The sequence below is a fragment of the Myotis brandtii genome, unplaced genomic scaffold (assembly GCF_000412655.1).
Source record: "Myotis brandtii unplaced genomic scaffold, ASM41265v1 scaffold1169, whole genome shotgun sequence".
Classification (NCBI taxonomy): Eukaryota; Metazoa; Chordata; class Mammalia; order Chiroptera; family Vespertilionidae; genus Myotis; species Myotis brandtii.
In genome coordinates this window covers 486,876-501,147 of record NW_005354047.1, presented here as the reverse complement: position 1 = coordinate 501,147, position 14,272 = coordinate 486,876, and the positions used below count along the sequence as shown (strand labels likewise).

General features: G+C 43.9%; 1 protein-coding gene across 1 annotated transcript in view; it reads left to right on the top strand.

Moving 5' to 3' along the window:
* The window catches only part of AFF3 (AF4/FMR2 family, member 3), a 420,422-nt gene that overhangs the window by 247,883 nt on the left and 158,267 nt on the right, over positions 1-14,272 (top strand). The window contains exon 8 of the mRNA XM_014529775.1: positions 937-988. Coding sequence (XP_014385261.1) covers positions 937-988 — 52 coding nt within the window. The remainder of the gene's footprint in view (positions 1-936; positions 989-14,272) is intronic.

Genomic DNA, 14,272 nt, shown 5'->3' with positions numbered 1-14,272 from the left:
CGGGGGTGCTGTGCGACCTCCAGGCCAGACTCAGATGGCAAAGCAAAGCAGCTGCCACCATCAGGCCCATTTCCCACAGCCCACAGCCTGGCCTGGGGGTTATTAAACTGTTAGCACGGCACAGCCATCGTCACACAGCCGACCCACACTGGCAAGCACGACCCTTGCTCCTTCATCTCCCAAAAGGGAGCACCTTACAGCACCAGGACGTGTAATTCAAACCCCCAGTGTCCGAGGATCTAAGAATTACAGTGTCTTTGCAAGAGGAATTTGCCCTTTAAAACTACGAAAAGTGAACTGGTTCCAGGCCCCCATAATTAAATCCTTGATGACCACCGTGAAACATTTCTCTACCTAACCTGTCAGATAGGAAGGATTTCTGGTTTACATCTTATTCTGCATTAACTGGGGAGGGAGGGGACAACACCTAAGCCAGGGCTCTTGGTAGGGGTATTTCTTGGGGACCTCGTAACCTAGGATACAACCTCAGTAAAATGCTCTCCTCCGAGCTCTGATGCAGCCAGACCTGGTTCGGCTTATGTTAGCAAAAGGGATCGCAGTTCAGCACGCCTTGCACGTGGAATGCGAATGGGGTTTATTTCCTTAAATGTTCTGTAAAGTGGAGTGGAAGGAAACGGGTTCCAGCTGTCAGATATTCATCTCCTGGCGAGGTTTCCAGTCTGAGTCTCTGGTTGTTTACAAACAGCTCCTTAGTACCTGCTCACAGATCCGTGCCGGGCAGTGGTATCACAGAGAAGAAATTACTTTGCAAATCCGGTTCTCAGACATAAAAAGGTGTTTTAAAAGCCTCCTGCTGCACATTTTGAAAAATTGTTAATAGGAAATAGGAGCATTCAAATGTATTTAATCTCTCTTAAATATTTAAGACTGTGATACTCACATGTTGGGTGTTTTTTTCTCTGCTTCCTTTTTAAGAGAAAGGTGATGCTGAGCCCGAGAGTCCAGACAATGGCACCTCGAATACATCGTAAGTCTCTTTCCTCTTTCTGTTCGTGATGGCGGTTCTTTAATGTGCCTGTAATACGAAACAGTGCAAGTGCCGTGTAGCAGTAATAATAATAATGGGAGGAGGGCCAGTTCTCCTTCTCCTGATAATGTCTTTTTAAATGCTCTGGGTGCACACGCATTTGGAGGTCTTTCTTGTGCTTTAACACAGAAAGAATAATATCGAAAACACAAGTGCTCTTCTTCGGAAAGTCCAGGTGTAATGAGATGGGAGGGCACATACTGGTGGCAGAGGAGCGGGCAGCCTTTTAGAATGTGTTTGAGACTTTCGTCGTCACTGTTGTAAATAATGTAGAACTTGGCTCACCTGTGGGAGGCATTGTCCCACACACCTGGGAGGGACCGATGTCATTCAAAACGTCTGCCATCTGCACCCTCCCCTCGGAACTGTGTGAAAAATACAGATATCTCAGGAATCTCACGAGTTTGCTGATGTTTTTGAATTAACAAAAGCATTTTTTAAAAGAGAAGAAAAGGCCCTTAGAAAGAGCACGTTCCTCACTTTGCATGTTGCTTTTTTCCTCTCGGTGCTCAAGGAATCCAAAAGTGTTAATGATTCATTTGATACCAAATGTATACACCAAAGTTTAAATGAAATAATTCAGGAGCTAACAAATTATTTTAGGAATCACATTTGCTCTTTGAAAATCTTTAACTCTGAGGGGGAACACGGTTTCCTTATTCCTATATGGTTTGTGAATTCATCTTTATGTGGATCAGCACTCTTACTACTAAGCATTTAAAATGCGACTCAGTAGAAATCACAGTTTGTGATATAATATTATTGAGTGTCTTAGTTTGTCTAAGATCTGTTTCTCAATCTAGAAAAACCCTTCGGCTTCCCTTACACACAGGATGGCTACATATTTCATAAAGGATGTGATTATATGTTGTGTTCCTGAAGATGTTACACTAAAAGTTCTAAACAGTTCCATTGCTATGATTTCTGATGATATATAGTACATTGATTAGTTTTAAATGGTTAAAATATCACTAGCTTTAAAATTTTTATGCTGCAAAATATAATGGGAAAAGGGTTTTAATGCCATCTGGAGGCATTCTAGAGAACTGAAATGGGTAGAATCATTTAAAAATTTGGTTCTTTTAAATAACATTTGAGACTGGATGCGAATTTATACAACTAGAATGTAAGCGATTTAGGAGTAAGTTGTATTTTTATAAATAATTTTATAAAAGTGGTAATTATTGCAGAGACAGTAATTTTTTAAATTTCTCATTTAAAAAATATCATTTAAAAAACAAAATATATTGGAAAACTGCTAACATCCTGCATTTAATTGTACAAATTTTAAATCTCAGTCAGTAGACACCAGTTTTGTTAATGCAGTTTGATGTACCGTGAAAGTTCTTCTTCCCTTATGCATTCCTAAAAAAATCCTATTCTTTAAGGGACTTGATTTCCACACCTCAGTTCCTTGGGAAATGTGTTGTCTGAGTTGTTCTGTTAAATTCTGTTATCGCTGGCGATCTGAGGACGGGGAACGCTGGGAGCATCACCCCACACTCCTCTCTCCTCGCGCAGAGCAGTTGCTTAGCCATCGGCCTCACCCGCCTCTTGAACTAGGAATAGCAGAACTAAGCTGAGGTTGCAAGGATCTCTGGTAAAGTGGAGGATTCTGAACGTGGGCCCCTGGAGGAGCTCGCCACCCGGAGTTCTGTAGGAATTAGGCCAGAGGAGCAGCGTGTATGATTGAAGAGCCAGGACTCGGCATGTTACATTCCCTGTCGGTACCTTGTCTGGGCTTTATTTAGGTGGGCAGGGACAATATCCTTACTTAGTCTAGAACAAGCATGTCAAACTCGCGGCCCGTGGGCTGCATGCGGCCCACAACGAGTATTTATGTGGCCCCAGCCAATATAACGGTATGTAAGAAACATGTTAGTAAAATTTCGTAACTTAATGTTTATAATATCCTGTTACATGTAATTATTAATAACGAACTACAACATTCGCTAATGACTGATTACTATAATCGTGTAGCATTCATTTCCTTTATGTGCCTTATGCGCAGGCGCACCATTTCTCTCCACTAATCCTAGCAGTGATTATTTTAGCAGCTGATGGCCATGTCATTAGTCTTGGACTAACTTGTTTGGTGTGCGCAACAGGAAATATTTCACTTTGAGAGAACAAAAAAATAGGTTTATATGTGTTACAATTATTAATTTGTGAAATTATTCAGTATCTGGTAAGTTAATGTTTAAGAAAAAAACATTAATTTTTATTAAAATGTTCTATTATTTTATGTTAACTATTACTCATTTATTGCAGCCCTTTGTATTCAGCATGTCTCTATTGAAATAAACCTACATTTCTATGAAAATTGAAGCTTTTGTCTTTTTACAGCCCACATAAACTTCAACCTTGCTTATTTGGCCCATGTTAGCCTTTATGTTTGACATGCTTGTTCTAGAACAGTGGTTCTCAACCTTGGCTGCACATTAGAATCACCTGGGAATCTTTTTAAAATCCTGATTTCTGGGCCTCATCCTCTCGGGCCATATGCAAATACAAATATTGTATTTGTTCCTGTTTTGTTTTTTTACTTCAAAATAAGATATGTGCAGTGTGCATAGGAATTTGTTCATAGTTTTTTTTTTAAACTATAGTCCGGCCCTCCAACGGTCTGAGGGACAGTGAACTGGCCCCCTGTTTAAAAAGTTTGAGGACCCCTGTTCTAATGTGCAGCCAAGGTTGAGAACCACTGGTCTAGAAGGATCAGAAAAGCCATTCAACTTAAGTAAAAAAAGGTTATAAATTTTTGGATATTTTGCTTTTTTGCCCATTAACCCTACTAAGGAGTCAGTGGATCTTAGGAGACAAAGTAAAGCCATGAGTCAGAATCAAGTAGAAAAACTGGGGTCCAACTATTTGTTAAGTGGTTAGTGTGTTAGTTTGCTGGGGCTGCTAAGTCGCAAAGTACAACAGACTGGGTGCCGTAAGCAACAAAAATGTATCATCCCATGGTTCCGGAGGCTGGACGTCCAAGATTGGTTTCCTCTGGGAGGGAAGGACGTGTCCAGGCCTGCTGACTTGTTCTGCAGGTGGACTCTCCTCCCTGTGTCTCTTCCTCTTACCTTCCCTCTTGTGTCTGTTTCCCCTTTTTATAACAATGCCTGGTATCTTGGATTAGGGCCCACCCTACAGGCTTTGTTTAATCCGATTACCCCCTGTAAAGCCCCTGTCTCCCAGTAGTCTCATCCTGAGAGGTTAGGACTTCAACATATGAACTGGGGGAGGGGAGGAATTCAACTCATAACATTAAGGGTCACAGTCATCAGAATGATTCCGACGCCAGGTTGGCAGCAGCAGGTGTGCAGATGCCAGGAGATAGAACAAGGGGAGAGAATCTCAGTAAAACAGACCAGAAATGATGAGCTCATGGGAGCTGAGGGATGAAGCAGAGCAAAGAACACTGCAGATAACACACACACGGGGCACTAGGAAAGGCATCATTTTCACACCCGTGATCTGGGGAGAGAGACATGGCTTTAGTAATGGCTGTATATCCCTCTGTCTGTGCAACTCCATGACCCTGGGAGTCACTTAAAACCATCATATGGATTTAAATTGAAGTATAAAGTTGGGAGCCTCCAGACAGAGAGCTAATTTCCTAAAAAGGAATCTTTCCTCACTGGAGGTGAAATCAGCAGAAAATTCATCATGTTAAGTTTTAGTCAGTCATTGCCTGATAGGACAGAGTAGCTGTGTAACACCCAAAGATCCCTTCAGGAGGTATTATCCAATGATACTCTGAGTATTCAGAAAGATGAAATGTGTAGTATATTCTTAACACACACAAAACACCAAAAGTTAGAATCTCTGTCACGTACCAATAATGTTAATGATGGGAGACCTTATATTGGATTAATACTCCTGCAGAGAATTAACTATTAAAAAATCCTGGACAAAATATTTTTTAAACTGTTAGAAAGCAGAAAATGTTGGTAATTTGATCCTTGAAACAAGAACATTGGACGGGTGAGATCTACATTTATACAGCTTCTCCCCTAAGAGTACTCCCCAATCCATATAGGACAGTGATTCTCAACCTTCTGGCCCTTTGAATACAGTTCCTCATGTTGTGACCCAACCATAAAATTATTTTCGTTGCTACTTCATAACTGTAATGTTGCTACTGTTATGAATCGTAATGTAAATATCTGATATGCAGGATGGTCTTAGGCGACCCCTGTGAAAGGGTCGTTCGACCGCCAAAGGGGTCGCGACCCACAGGTTGAGAACCGCTGATATAGGACAACAAGAACTCAAAGAGAAAGCCACAGTGGTATTGGCAGGTAGTGTCGGAGGATGGAGCTCAGGGCTGCTGAAGTGACAAGACAATGTCAGGAGAATGAGAAGGCTCACAGAACATGTTTGCCAAGGCCACGTCTGATAAAGGACTGACATCCAAAGCAAAGAATTCTTAAAACTCAACAGTAAGAAAACAACCCAAAAGTGGGCCAAAGAAGGTACCCGACATTTCACCAAGGAAGAAATACAGATGGTGAATGAATAATCACATGAAAAGTTGCTCCACATCATATGTTATCAGAGAAATGCCAATTAAAACAGTGATATGCCACTATTACAATCGCCAAAACACAGACAGCACCAAATGCTGGCGAGGATGTGGAGCAACAGGAACTCTCAAACATTGCTGGTGGGAACTCAAAATGTTAAGGCCACTTTGGAAAACAGTTTGATGGTTTCCTACAAAACTAAATATACTCTCGCCACATAATCCAGCCGTTATGCTCCTTGGTATATACTCTTTGGGTAAAGCTGCTGAAAACTTATATACACACACAAAATTTGCCTCCCTTTAAAAAAATAAGAAATAAAAAACAAATTTACAGAAAGGATAAATATTTGTGTGGCAGCTTTTCTTCCCTATAATGATAATAATTAGCATGTTTTGAGCCATTATGTTGTCCACGTACTAGTCTTAACACTGGACATGTTTTATTGTTACCAAAAAAAAAAACAATACCTTATTTTATAGGCAAAATAGGCTAATTAAGGTTACCGCTTTATAGACCTTCAAGTGGCAAAATCAAGATTCAAACCCAAAATCCAAACCCTGGAAGCCAACCTCTTAACCACTGTCCCATTCTGCTGGCATCTCAGAGTTCTTAGGCAGTTTCTCTGGAGATGGTAATCATTCCAGGAAAATCACTCCAGGTAAGGCCTGCAGAGTAAGGGTAGACGGAGATCCTGCTAGAAAGTCATCTGTACCAGAAAAGCTCTAGAAATAATTAGCAAAGGGACATTTCCAAAATACTATGAAGGCCACAGTTTGGCAGGGTCCCCATGCTCGCTCAATCCAGATTTTCCTGCCGACAACAAATTCACTCTGAAGTCAGAGGTCTTAAGCACAGGCTTGTGGGAAAGTCCTGAGGAGGCTCCTTCTACATTTGTAGAGGACCCTCAGAGGAACAAAGTAACTGTAACCTTAAAGAGTAAATGAAGATTTGAAATGACCTTCATAAAGAAATAGGATTAAACAGAAAGTATTCAACTACTAGGAAGAAAAATAAGCAAAATCAGGCAGAAGGAAAATGGTTCATCAGAGGTACACATTGTACAGTAAAAGACTTGGAAATTATTATAAGCTCAAACTGAATTAGTGACCCATGAATTGTTTTTTCTCCAAAGTTAATACATTAGTTGGAATTAATCTATAGAAAGTGCCCATTATCTAGTAGGCACTCAGTAAATAGTTATTATTACTACCATAACCAGATTCATGATTAATAAAAGATAGAAAACAATCCTGCCGTGACAGTTGTTAGTGACCAGAGCTTATGAGAATTTTAATCTCTTACTTAAAAAAAAAAGTGGAAAACTTAGAAAGGGTTAAGGGTGATAAAAACAAAAATTTATATAGGTCTTCTAGTGAAGAAGAAAGGCTGAGTGGTCAGTCTACTCCAAAGATGTCAACTTAAATGGGCACTTCTCCAAGCCTTCTGACGATGGGCCAAGGCCAGGAGCGCGTGGTGTTACCTCTCCCAGGGAAGAAGACATGACCTGGAGGCGGCTAAAGAATCCACCTCCACCACTGACTCCTGTTTTAAAATATCTGGGAAGACTTGGGTATCGTCGAATGGTGAACAGACTGGGCCGAAATCATGCCCAGAGCCCCTTTCCAGGTGTGTAATGTGCAACTCCATGAGTCGTTCTTAAAGATGAAAGGTGAAATCTGTTCGTATCAATGAAAAGTAGTTGTCTTCATCAGTCCAGGCTGCTATAACAAACCACCGCAACCCAGGTAGCTTGTAAACAGAAGTTGATTTCTCACAGTCTGGAGGCTGGGAAGTCTAGGATCCAGGCACCGGCAGCTCCAGTGTCTGGCGATGGCCCGCTTCCTGGTTTGTCTTCTCGTTGTGTCCACACATGGCAGAGAGCAGAGAAAGCAGAAGTCAGCTCTCTCCGGTCTCTTCTTATAAGAGCATTAATCCCATTCATGAGGGTTCCTCCCTCATTACCTAGTCACCTCCCAAAGGGTCACCTCCTAATACTATCACATGGGGGTTTAGAGTTTCAATTTATGAATTTTGGAGGAAGATAACAGTATTCATAGTTCATAACAGTGTTCATTAAAAATATGCCCATCATGGAGCTATCTTAGAAAATGTTAAGTAAGAAGGAGAATATACAGAGGAACAATTATGTGCTAAACATATAAAGAAATGTACTACTTATGCACGTGCATTTAATAATCAGGTTACACAAACTGATCCGGAAGTTGAGAGATCTACGTTGCTTTGAGCTGTTACCAAAGGATGTTCCTTTTTTTCAGAGAAACTAGAAACCCTCCTGTTACTTATTTTGGCCATAGCAGCCCGTGTTTAAAATGATGAACTGCGGCTGTTCCTTTATTTATGAGGGCTCCGTCCCCAGAGGCTTCCCTCCCATATCTGTTTAAGTGATTTGCCAGGATCCTGTCTGCTACGGAAGTGAGAAGCCTAGTGTACAGCCTTTGCCTAGAAAACATCAGCCAGGTCCTGTGTCTGCAATCTCAAACACCAAGAATAAAAAGTGATGTTGCGTTTGATGAGCAAACTAGACTAAAGGCCTTGGAAAGGAAGGAAGCCCTGCGCCCAGCATTCAGGTGCCATACGTGCAGGTGCGGCTGGGCAGAGCTGGGAGGAGGTTTTTGTCAGTCTCACCTGAGAGGGGAATTAGACACCGTGATATTGCTTTACTCTCAGATCCAAACACTAAGCGAGCCCAAGAATGTGTAGAAATTATGCCATCACAGAACAAGGCTGCACACCTTATCTCCCAAGTTCTTACATCAGGCTGGAAGGCCCATGGTCTCTGTGGAAGTCTGCCCCCTGGCCCCTCTCTGTTCCCAGAGAGTCACTCCTTGTCTTTGCTCTGCGCATGCGGCTCCATCACACCGAACCTCCCCTCAGGATGTTGTCTAGATCAGGGTTTCTCAAACTTTTGTTTTGTAACTTAATATTTTGTAATTTAATTGTGATAAATACACATAACATAACATGTACCATCTTAACCATTTTAAGTATACAGTAGCCCCCCATCCCAAGCCCAGCCTCAGGTGCCGGAGACTGCAGACAGTACCGAACCCTCTATGTACCATGGCTTGCCTATGCACACATAACTTTCCACTTATAGGAAGCACTTTACGGCTTCTCGCTGGCATATCCAAATTGTCAGCTTCACCACTCTTGCACTTTGGGTCCATTATTAAGTAAAATGGGTGCGACACCACGACAGATGATCTGATCACCCAGATGGCTCCTAAGTGACGAACGGGTGGGGAGCGTCTACATCAGTGGTTCGGCAAACTGCGGCTCAGCAAACCGCGGCTCGTGAGCCACATGCGGCTCTTTGGCCCCTTGAGTGTGGCTCTTCCACAAAATACCGGCTCTTCCACAAAATACCGACTTCTGTGCAAGGGCCACGAAGTTTCAATCGCACTGTACGTGCGCGCCCACACGTGGTATTTTGTGGAAGAGCCACACTCAAGGGGCCAAAGAGCCGCATGTGGCTCGCGAGCCGCAGTTTGCCGACCACGGGTCTACACCCACAGCGCAGAGACACTGGACAAGGATGGTTCACGTCCCGGGCAGGATGGGCAGGATGGGCAGGATGGTGCAAGGTTTCCCCACGCTGCTCAGAACAGCACACAATTGGAATTTTCTATTTAATACATTTGGACCCCGGTTGACCACTGGTAACTGAAACGGCGGAAAGCAAAACTGCGGGTAGGGGGCCACGGGACAGGTCAGTAGCGTAAGTGCACTCACATTGTTTGCTACTGTCACCACCGTTCCCAGAACTCTTCATCTTCCCAAACTGAAATTCTGTACCCATTAATGTGCCAAATTAATAAATTGCCTTAGCACATAACTCTCGTCTTCCCCTCTCCACACCCCCGGCAGCCACCACCCTACTTTCCGTTTCTCTGAATTTGCCTCTAGGCTCCTCCTGGAAGTGGACTCGTACAGTATTTGCACTTTTGTGGCTGGATTATCTCACTTAGCGAAAAGTCTTCAAGGTTCATCCATGTTGTAGCCTGTGTCAGAATTTCCTTCCTTTTTTAAGGCTGAATAATATTCCCTTGTGTGTATATATGTTTTGTTTATCATCTACCCATGGACACTTGGGCTGCTTCTGCCTTCAGCTGTTGTGAATGATGCTTCCTACCAATGTGAGTGGACAAATACCTCTCTGAGTCCCTGCTTTCAATTTTGGATATAGGTGTATACTCATCTCAGACTGTTTGAACATAACCCACACAGTCAAAAGCACATTTTACATCATATCCTATAACAGAAGTAAGTGTCACAAACATTACCTACCGTGACTCTCACATTTTCATCTATATGTATAAAAGGCTAATATGCTAAGTGTCCAGCTGTCTGACCAGTCACTATGACGTGCACTGACCACCAAGGGGCAGACGCTTAATGCAGGAGCTGCCGTGATGCCCACAGAGAAATGGCACTGCAGAGTTGGCGACCACAAAGCAACACTCGGCTTACCCCAAGTGGGACACAGGCCCAGCCACCATCCAGAGCGACAGCCCACCAAATCACAGCTGATGCTGCCAAAACCCTATGGTGCAAAATGCAGCCCACAGCCCAGGCCAGCCCAGAAATGGTCACTGTGGTAATGCCATCATGTATCAATGCCCGGCTTCCTCTTCCTAGCAATGACTAACCTCCTTGCAGTTTCTTCAGCCTAGGAACACAACTTGCTTTATAGCCAGGTGCAAACATTTCACACTTTAATCAAATGTCTGTGAAGCGTTTTCCCGTGCCTCATCTTATTTGATCCTCACAGAAGACCTGGAGTAGGTAGATAGGAGACTCGGGGGAATCCTATTTTCTTTTCATTAGCTGGAAAACAGAGATTTAGAAAGTTTAGAAACTTGACCCAACTGAAGGGAAGTAAGAAATGGTGGACCTTGAAAATGACTTCAGGTTTTCTCACTGCACAGAATATAGTCAAACACTGCAGCAGTTAAATATTTTACCCTTTGTTCTCCCTGCGTGATCTACAATAATAATCTGCTTCATGTTGATATTTACTGCTATGTTGCTGACAATTACCTGAAAGAGAATTTGGGGTGCTTCCATAGGCTGGAAAAAGTTAAGCTAACTCAGGAAGCAGGTCTAATTAAGCAAGTTTATTCTATATATACTAGAGGCCCGGTGCACAAAATTTGTGCCCAGGGGTGGGGGGTGTCCCTCAGCCCAGCCTGCACCCTCTCCAATCTGGGACCCCTGGAGGGATGTCCGACTGCCCGTTTAGGCTGGTTGCCCCCAACTTCCCTCCCCTGCAGGCATGGTCCCCCCAACTGCCCTTCCCTGCAGACCTGGGTCCCCCCCAACTGTCCTCCCTTGCAGGCCTGGTTGCCCCCAACTGCCCTCTCCTACTGGCCATCTTGTGGCAGCCATCGTGTGTCCACATGGGGACAGCCATCTTGTGTGTTGGAGTGATGATCAATTTGCATAATAAAGAGGTATCTTTATTATATAGGATAAAAGGCTAAGTTGACTCGCGCATGTACGATACCTATAAAGCTCTCGCTGGTGCCAATCGCACACGTGTGTTTCAATCTGTCATTGTCAATCGTGACTTTGGTTGACATTTCTATTTAGAGAAAGGGCGAATAGCGAAATTAAAATATTTCTTCTAATTAATGTCCTTTCAATGTGCACGAATTTATGCACCAGGCCACTAGTTCTTATATGATATGTTTAAACGTAGGTCAAACCACACAAACTGTCCGCCCATGTTCACAAAATACAATAGTTACTGACTAACTGACAAGACAGTTTGTGCCCAAAGCGGGGAGGAGAAGGCAGTACTGAGCGCTGCCCTGCGCTAGCCCTGGCTGCATCACTATGGAAATGACCTCTTCAGTCCACCTAATGGCCTAGTTCTTTCTCCATTTTACAGATGAGGAAACCAAGGCTGAAAGGGTATAAGAATTTGGTCCAAAGACCTGTATCCAGTGACTCTGTTTTCACTCAGATCTGCCAGCTGCAGGACATGACTGGCTTAGGTGGCACCCTGCAGTCCTCCCCTCAGAACCCACACGCATCCCCCCAGGACTGACAATTCAGGAAAGTTTAGGACCCCATCAAAGCTCAAGAAGCAGGTACTTGGGGGTGTATATCCTAAGAGGAGGTAAAGTCGTTCAGTGAACCCTCATTAGATCACATAGCAACTGCCTCGTTCACGTATGATTAAGGCAGACGGAGTCTCGACGAGAGTTTGCACCTTTGCAGTGACTTCCAGTGCGCGGAGATGTTAATGAGCACACGGGAGCAGTCTGTACTCTCTGTAGCTTTGGCAGATGGCAGCGTTTTTCTGGGGAGCCACTGTGGCTGTGAGAAAGTGTGGGAAATCAACAAATGTTACCATATTTATTGATTGCAGTGGGTAATCAATAAATATTGCCTGATATTAACAGACTGAGTATACACACTTGCTTCATATGTTTGTTTTCATATAGCTTCTTCATGACATTGTGTTGAAGCCGGGCCCAGCATTTAGAACAGAACACTTATTCAGCAAGGAATTATTAGCATGAATAAATGAATGAGTGCACAATAACACAGGATGGTTGGAGTACAGTTGTGCATTTTATGTATCTTTTTCCAGAAATACCATTAGCTAGAATTGTCCTTTCTCATCTACAGATTTCAGTGAAGATGTAAACTTCCAAAATGCAGAGCTCATATGTGTGCAGACCGAGTTCTGTCCCTTCCCCGCGCTGCCCCCAGATCAGCTTCCCTTTGGCCCCACGCCCTAATGCTCGTCCCGCCCCTGGCAGCCGCACCGAGATGATGCTCCCATGTACTCAGTGCCTGTTCTGTGCCAGGCGCTCTAGTGAACACGGTGTCTTATTTAATTCTCGTGACAATCCAATGAGGTGTATTATTACATTATTACGTCTCATCTTACTGAATGGAAAGTCGAGATCTCAGAGAAATGCGCTGGCTCGTGGAGGTCGCACAGTTGGCAGAGCCGAGATTCCGACCAGGTTGGCTGCAGAGCCGCTTGGTGGCGCCCGTTAGGTCTGTGGTCCAGTGCAGAGGGCACAGGAAGTGGGAGAGATGTTGAGGAAGAAATCCTGTTTCTCCACAAAGGGCCGGTATGGCCCGAAAGCCCTGGGTACCTGACTCCCTCCACATTTCTCAGAGATTCCGTCCCAAAGAGCCTGGAAGGCAGCTTGGAGAAGGAGGTGGGAGGATGCCTGGTTACAGGCGATGGTAAAGGGGAGGTTTCTGCACAGTGATGGAGGTCATGGCAATAGCAGGGAGTGGCGTCTGGAGTTCATCTGGCAGAAATGAAAGGATGGCTGTGCAGCCCTGGCCCACCTGCTCACCTGTGAGCGCCTTCTGCTGTTGGCGCAGGATATTTCGGTGAACAGTGGTCACATGATCCCACCAAAGCATGTCAAGTATTTAAGCCTCTGCCCGCACAGTTCTACCACAAAATTCCACCTCCACTTTCAGCTTCTTAAATGACTGACATGTTCAAAGACACAGGGCATGAAGGGATAATGGGCGCTGACCAAACTTTCACACCCATGCACACACTCACGTTTCTACATTAAAAAGGCATTCCTGTTGAACAATAGATGGTAGGCCTTTCTTTAGAAGACTACCAGTGCCGATATAAATGATTAGGAGATAACAAATGCTGAGCACTAACTGTGTGCCCAGCTGTGCACGAAATGCTTTGTGAACACAGGATACCTATATAAGATGCGGTAGCGGCTGCGCAGGGACCACAGGGGTAAACTACAAACCCTGCTTGGAAGAGTCCAGTCTTTGAATCCGCATAGCAACTCGAAAAGTAGGCAGCATGGGAACCTCCCTTTTTACAGATAAAGAAACAGGTAGAGCGGCCGAGCCAGCGTCGCCCAGAGGGGTCTGACTTGAAAGCACTTTCTGCAGTGCCGCCTGGCACCCAGACTCCTGAGTGGGGCCCTGAGGGTCCAGCTCTGCTGGACGCCAAGGCTGGTTCCGAACACAAAGGAAGGTCAGAGGGCCCGGTGGCAGCCAGCCCAGCGCCAGGGCACTATTGCACTTGAAAGCCTGTTTCACACGAAGGCTAGAGGACTGGAATAATCAGTGGCCTTTTCGGGGTGGGGAGAGAGTGTTCTTGCTTTGCTTTTGGAGTTTTGGAGGGCAGAGCGAGTAATCAGCAGGGGAGACAAGAAAAACACCCATTGTTGGGTGGTGTGTCAGCCACACAGCTTCACTTCTTGAAGCAATATGCTGCCAACTTCAATAACCCCAGAAGTTGTAGACTCTGAAAACAAAAAGATTTTTAATGGATCAATACATAAAATATTGTTATTCACAATTTTGGAAAAAAATGTATTTTGCATTTGAACCCAAGAAAAAAATCTTTTTCTTATGAGCCAATTGTAAAAATAAGAGACAGTCTCTGATTTTGTGTTTCGCTTGCCTTTTGACAGTTTGGGCTAATAACCCCAGAAGTTGTAGACTCTGAAAACAAAAAGATTTTTAATGGATCAATACATAAAATATTGTTATTCACAATTTTGGAAAAAAATGTATTTTGCATTTGAACCCAAGAAAAAAATCTTTTTCTTATGAGCCAATTGTAAAAATAAGAGACAGTCTCTGATTTTGTGTTTCGCTTGCCTTTTGACAGTTTGGGCTAGGTCATGTGACCTTCACCCTCCCCCCCCCCCCCACAACA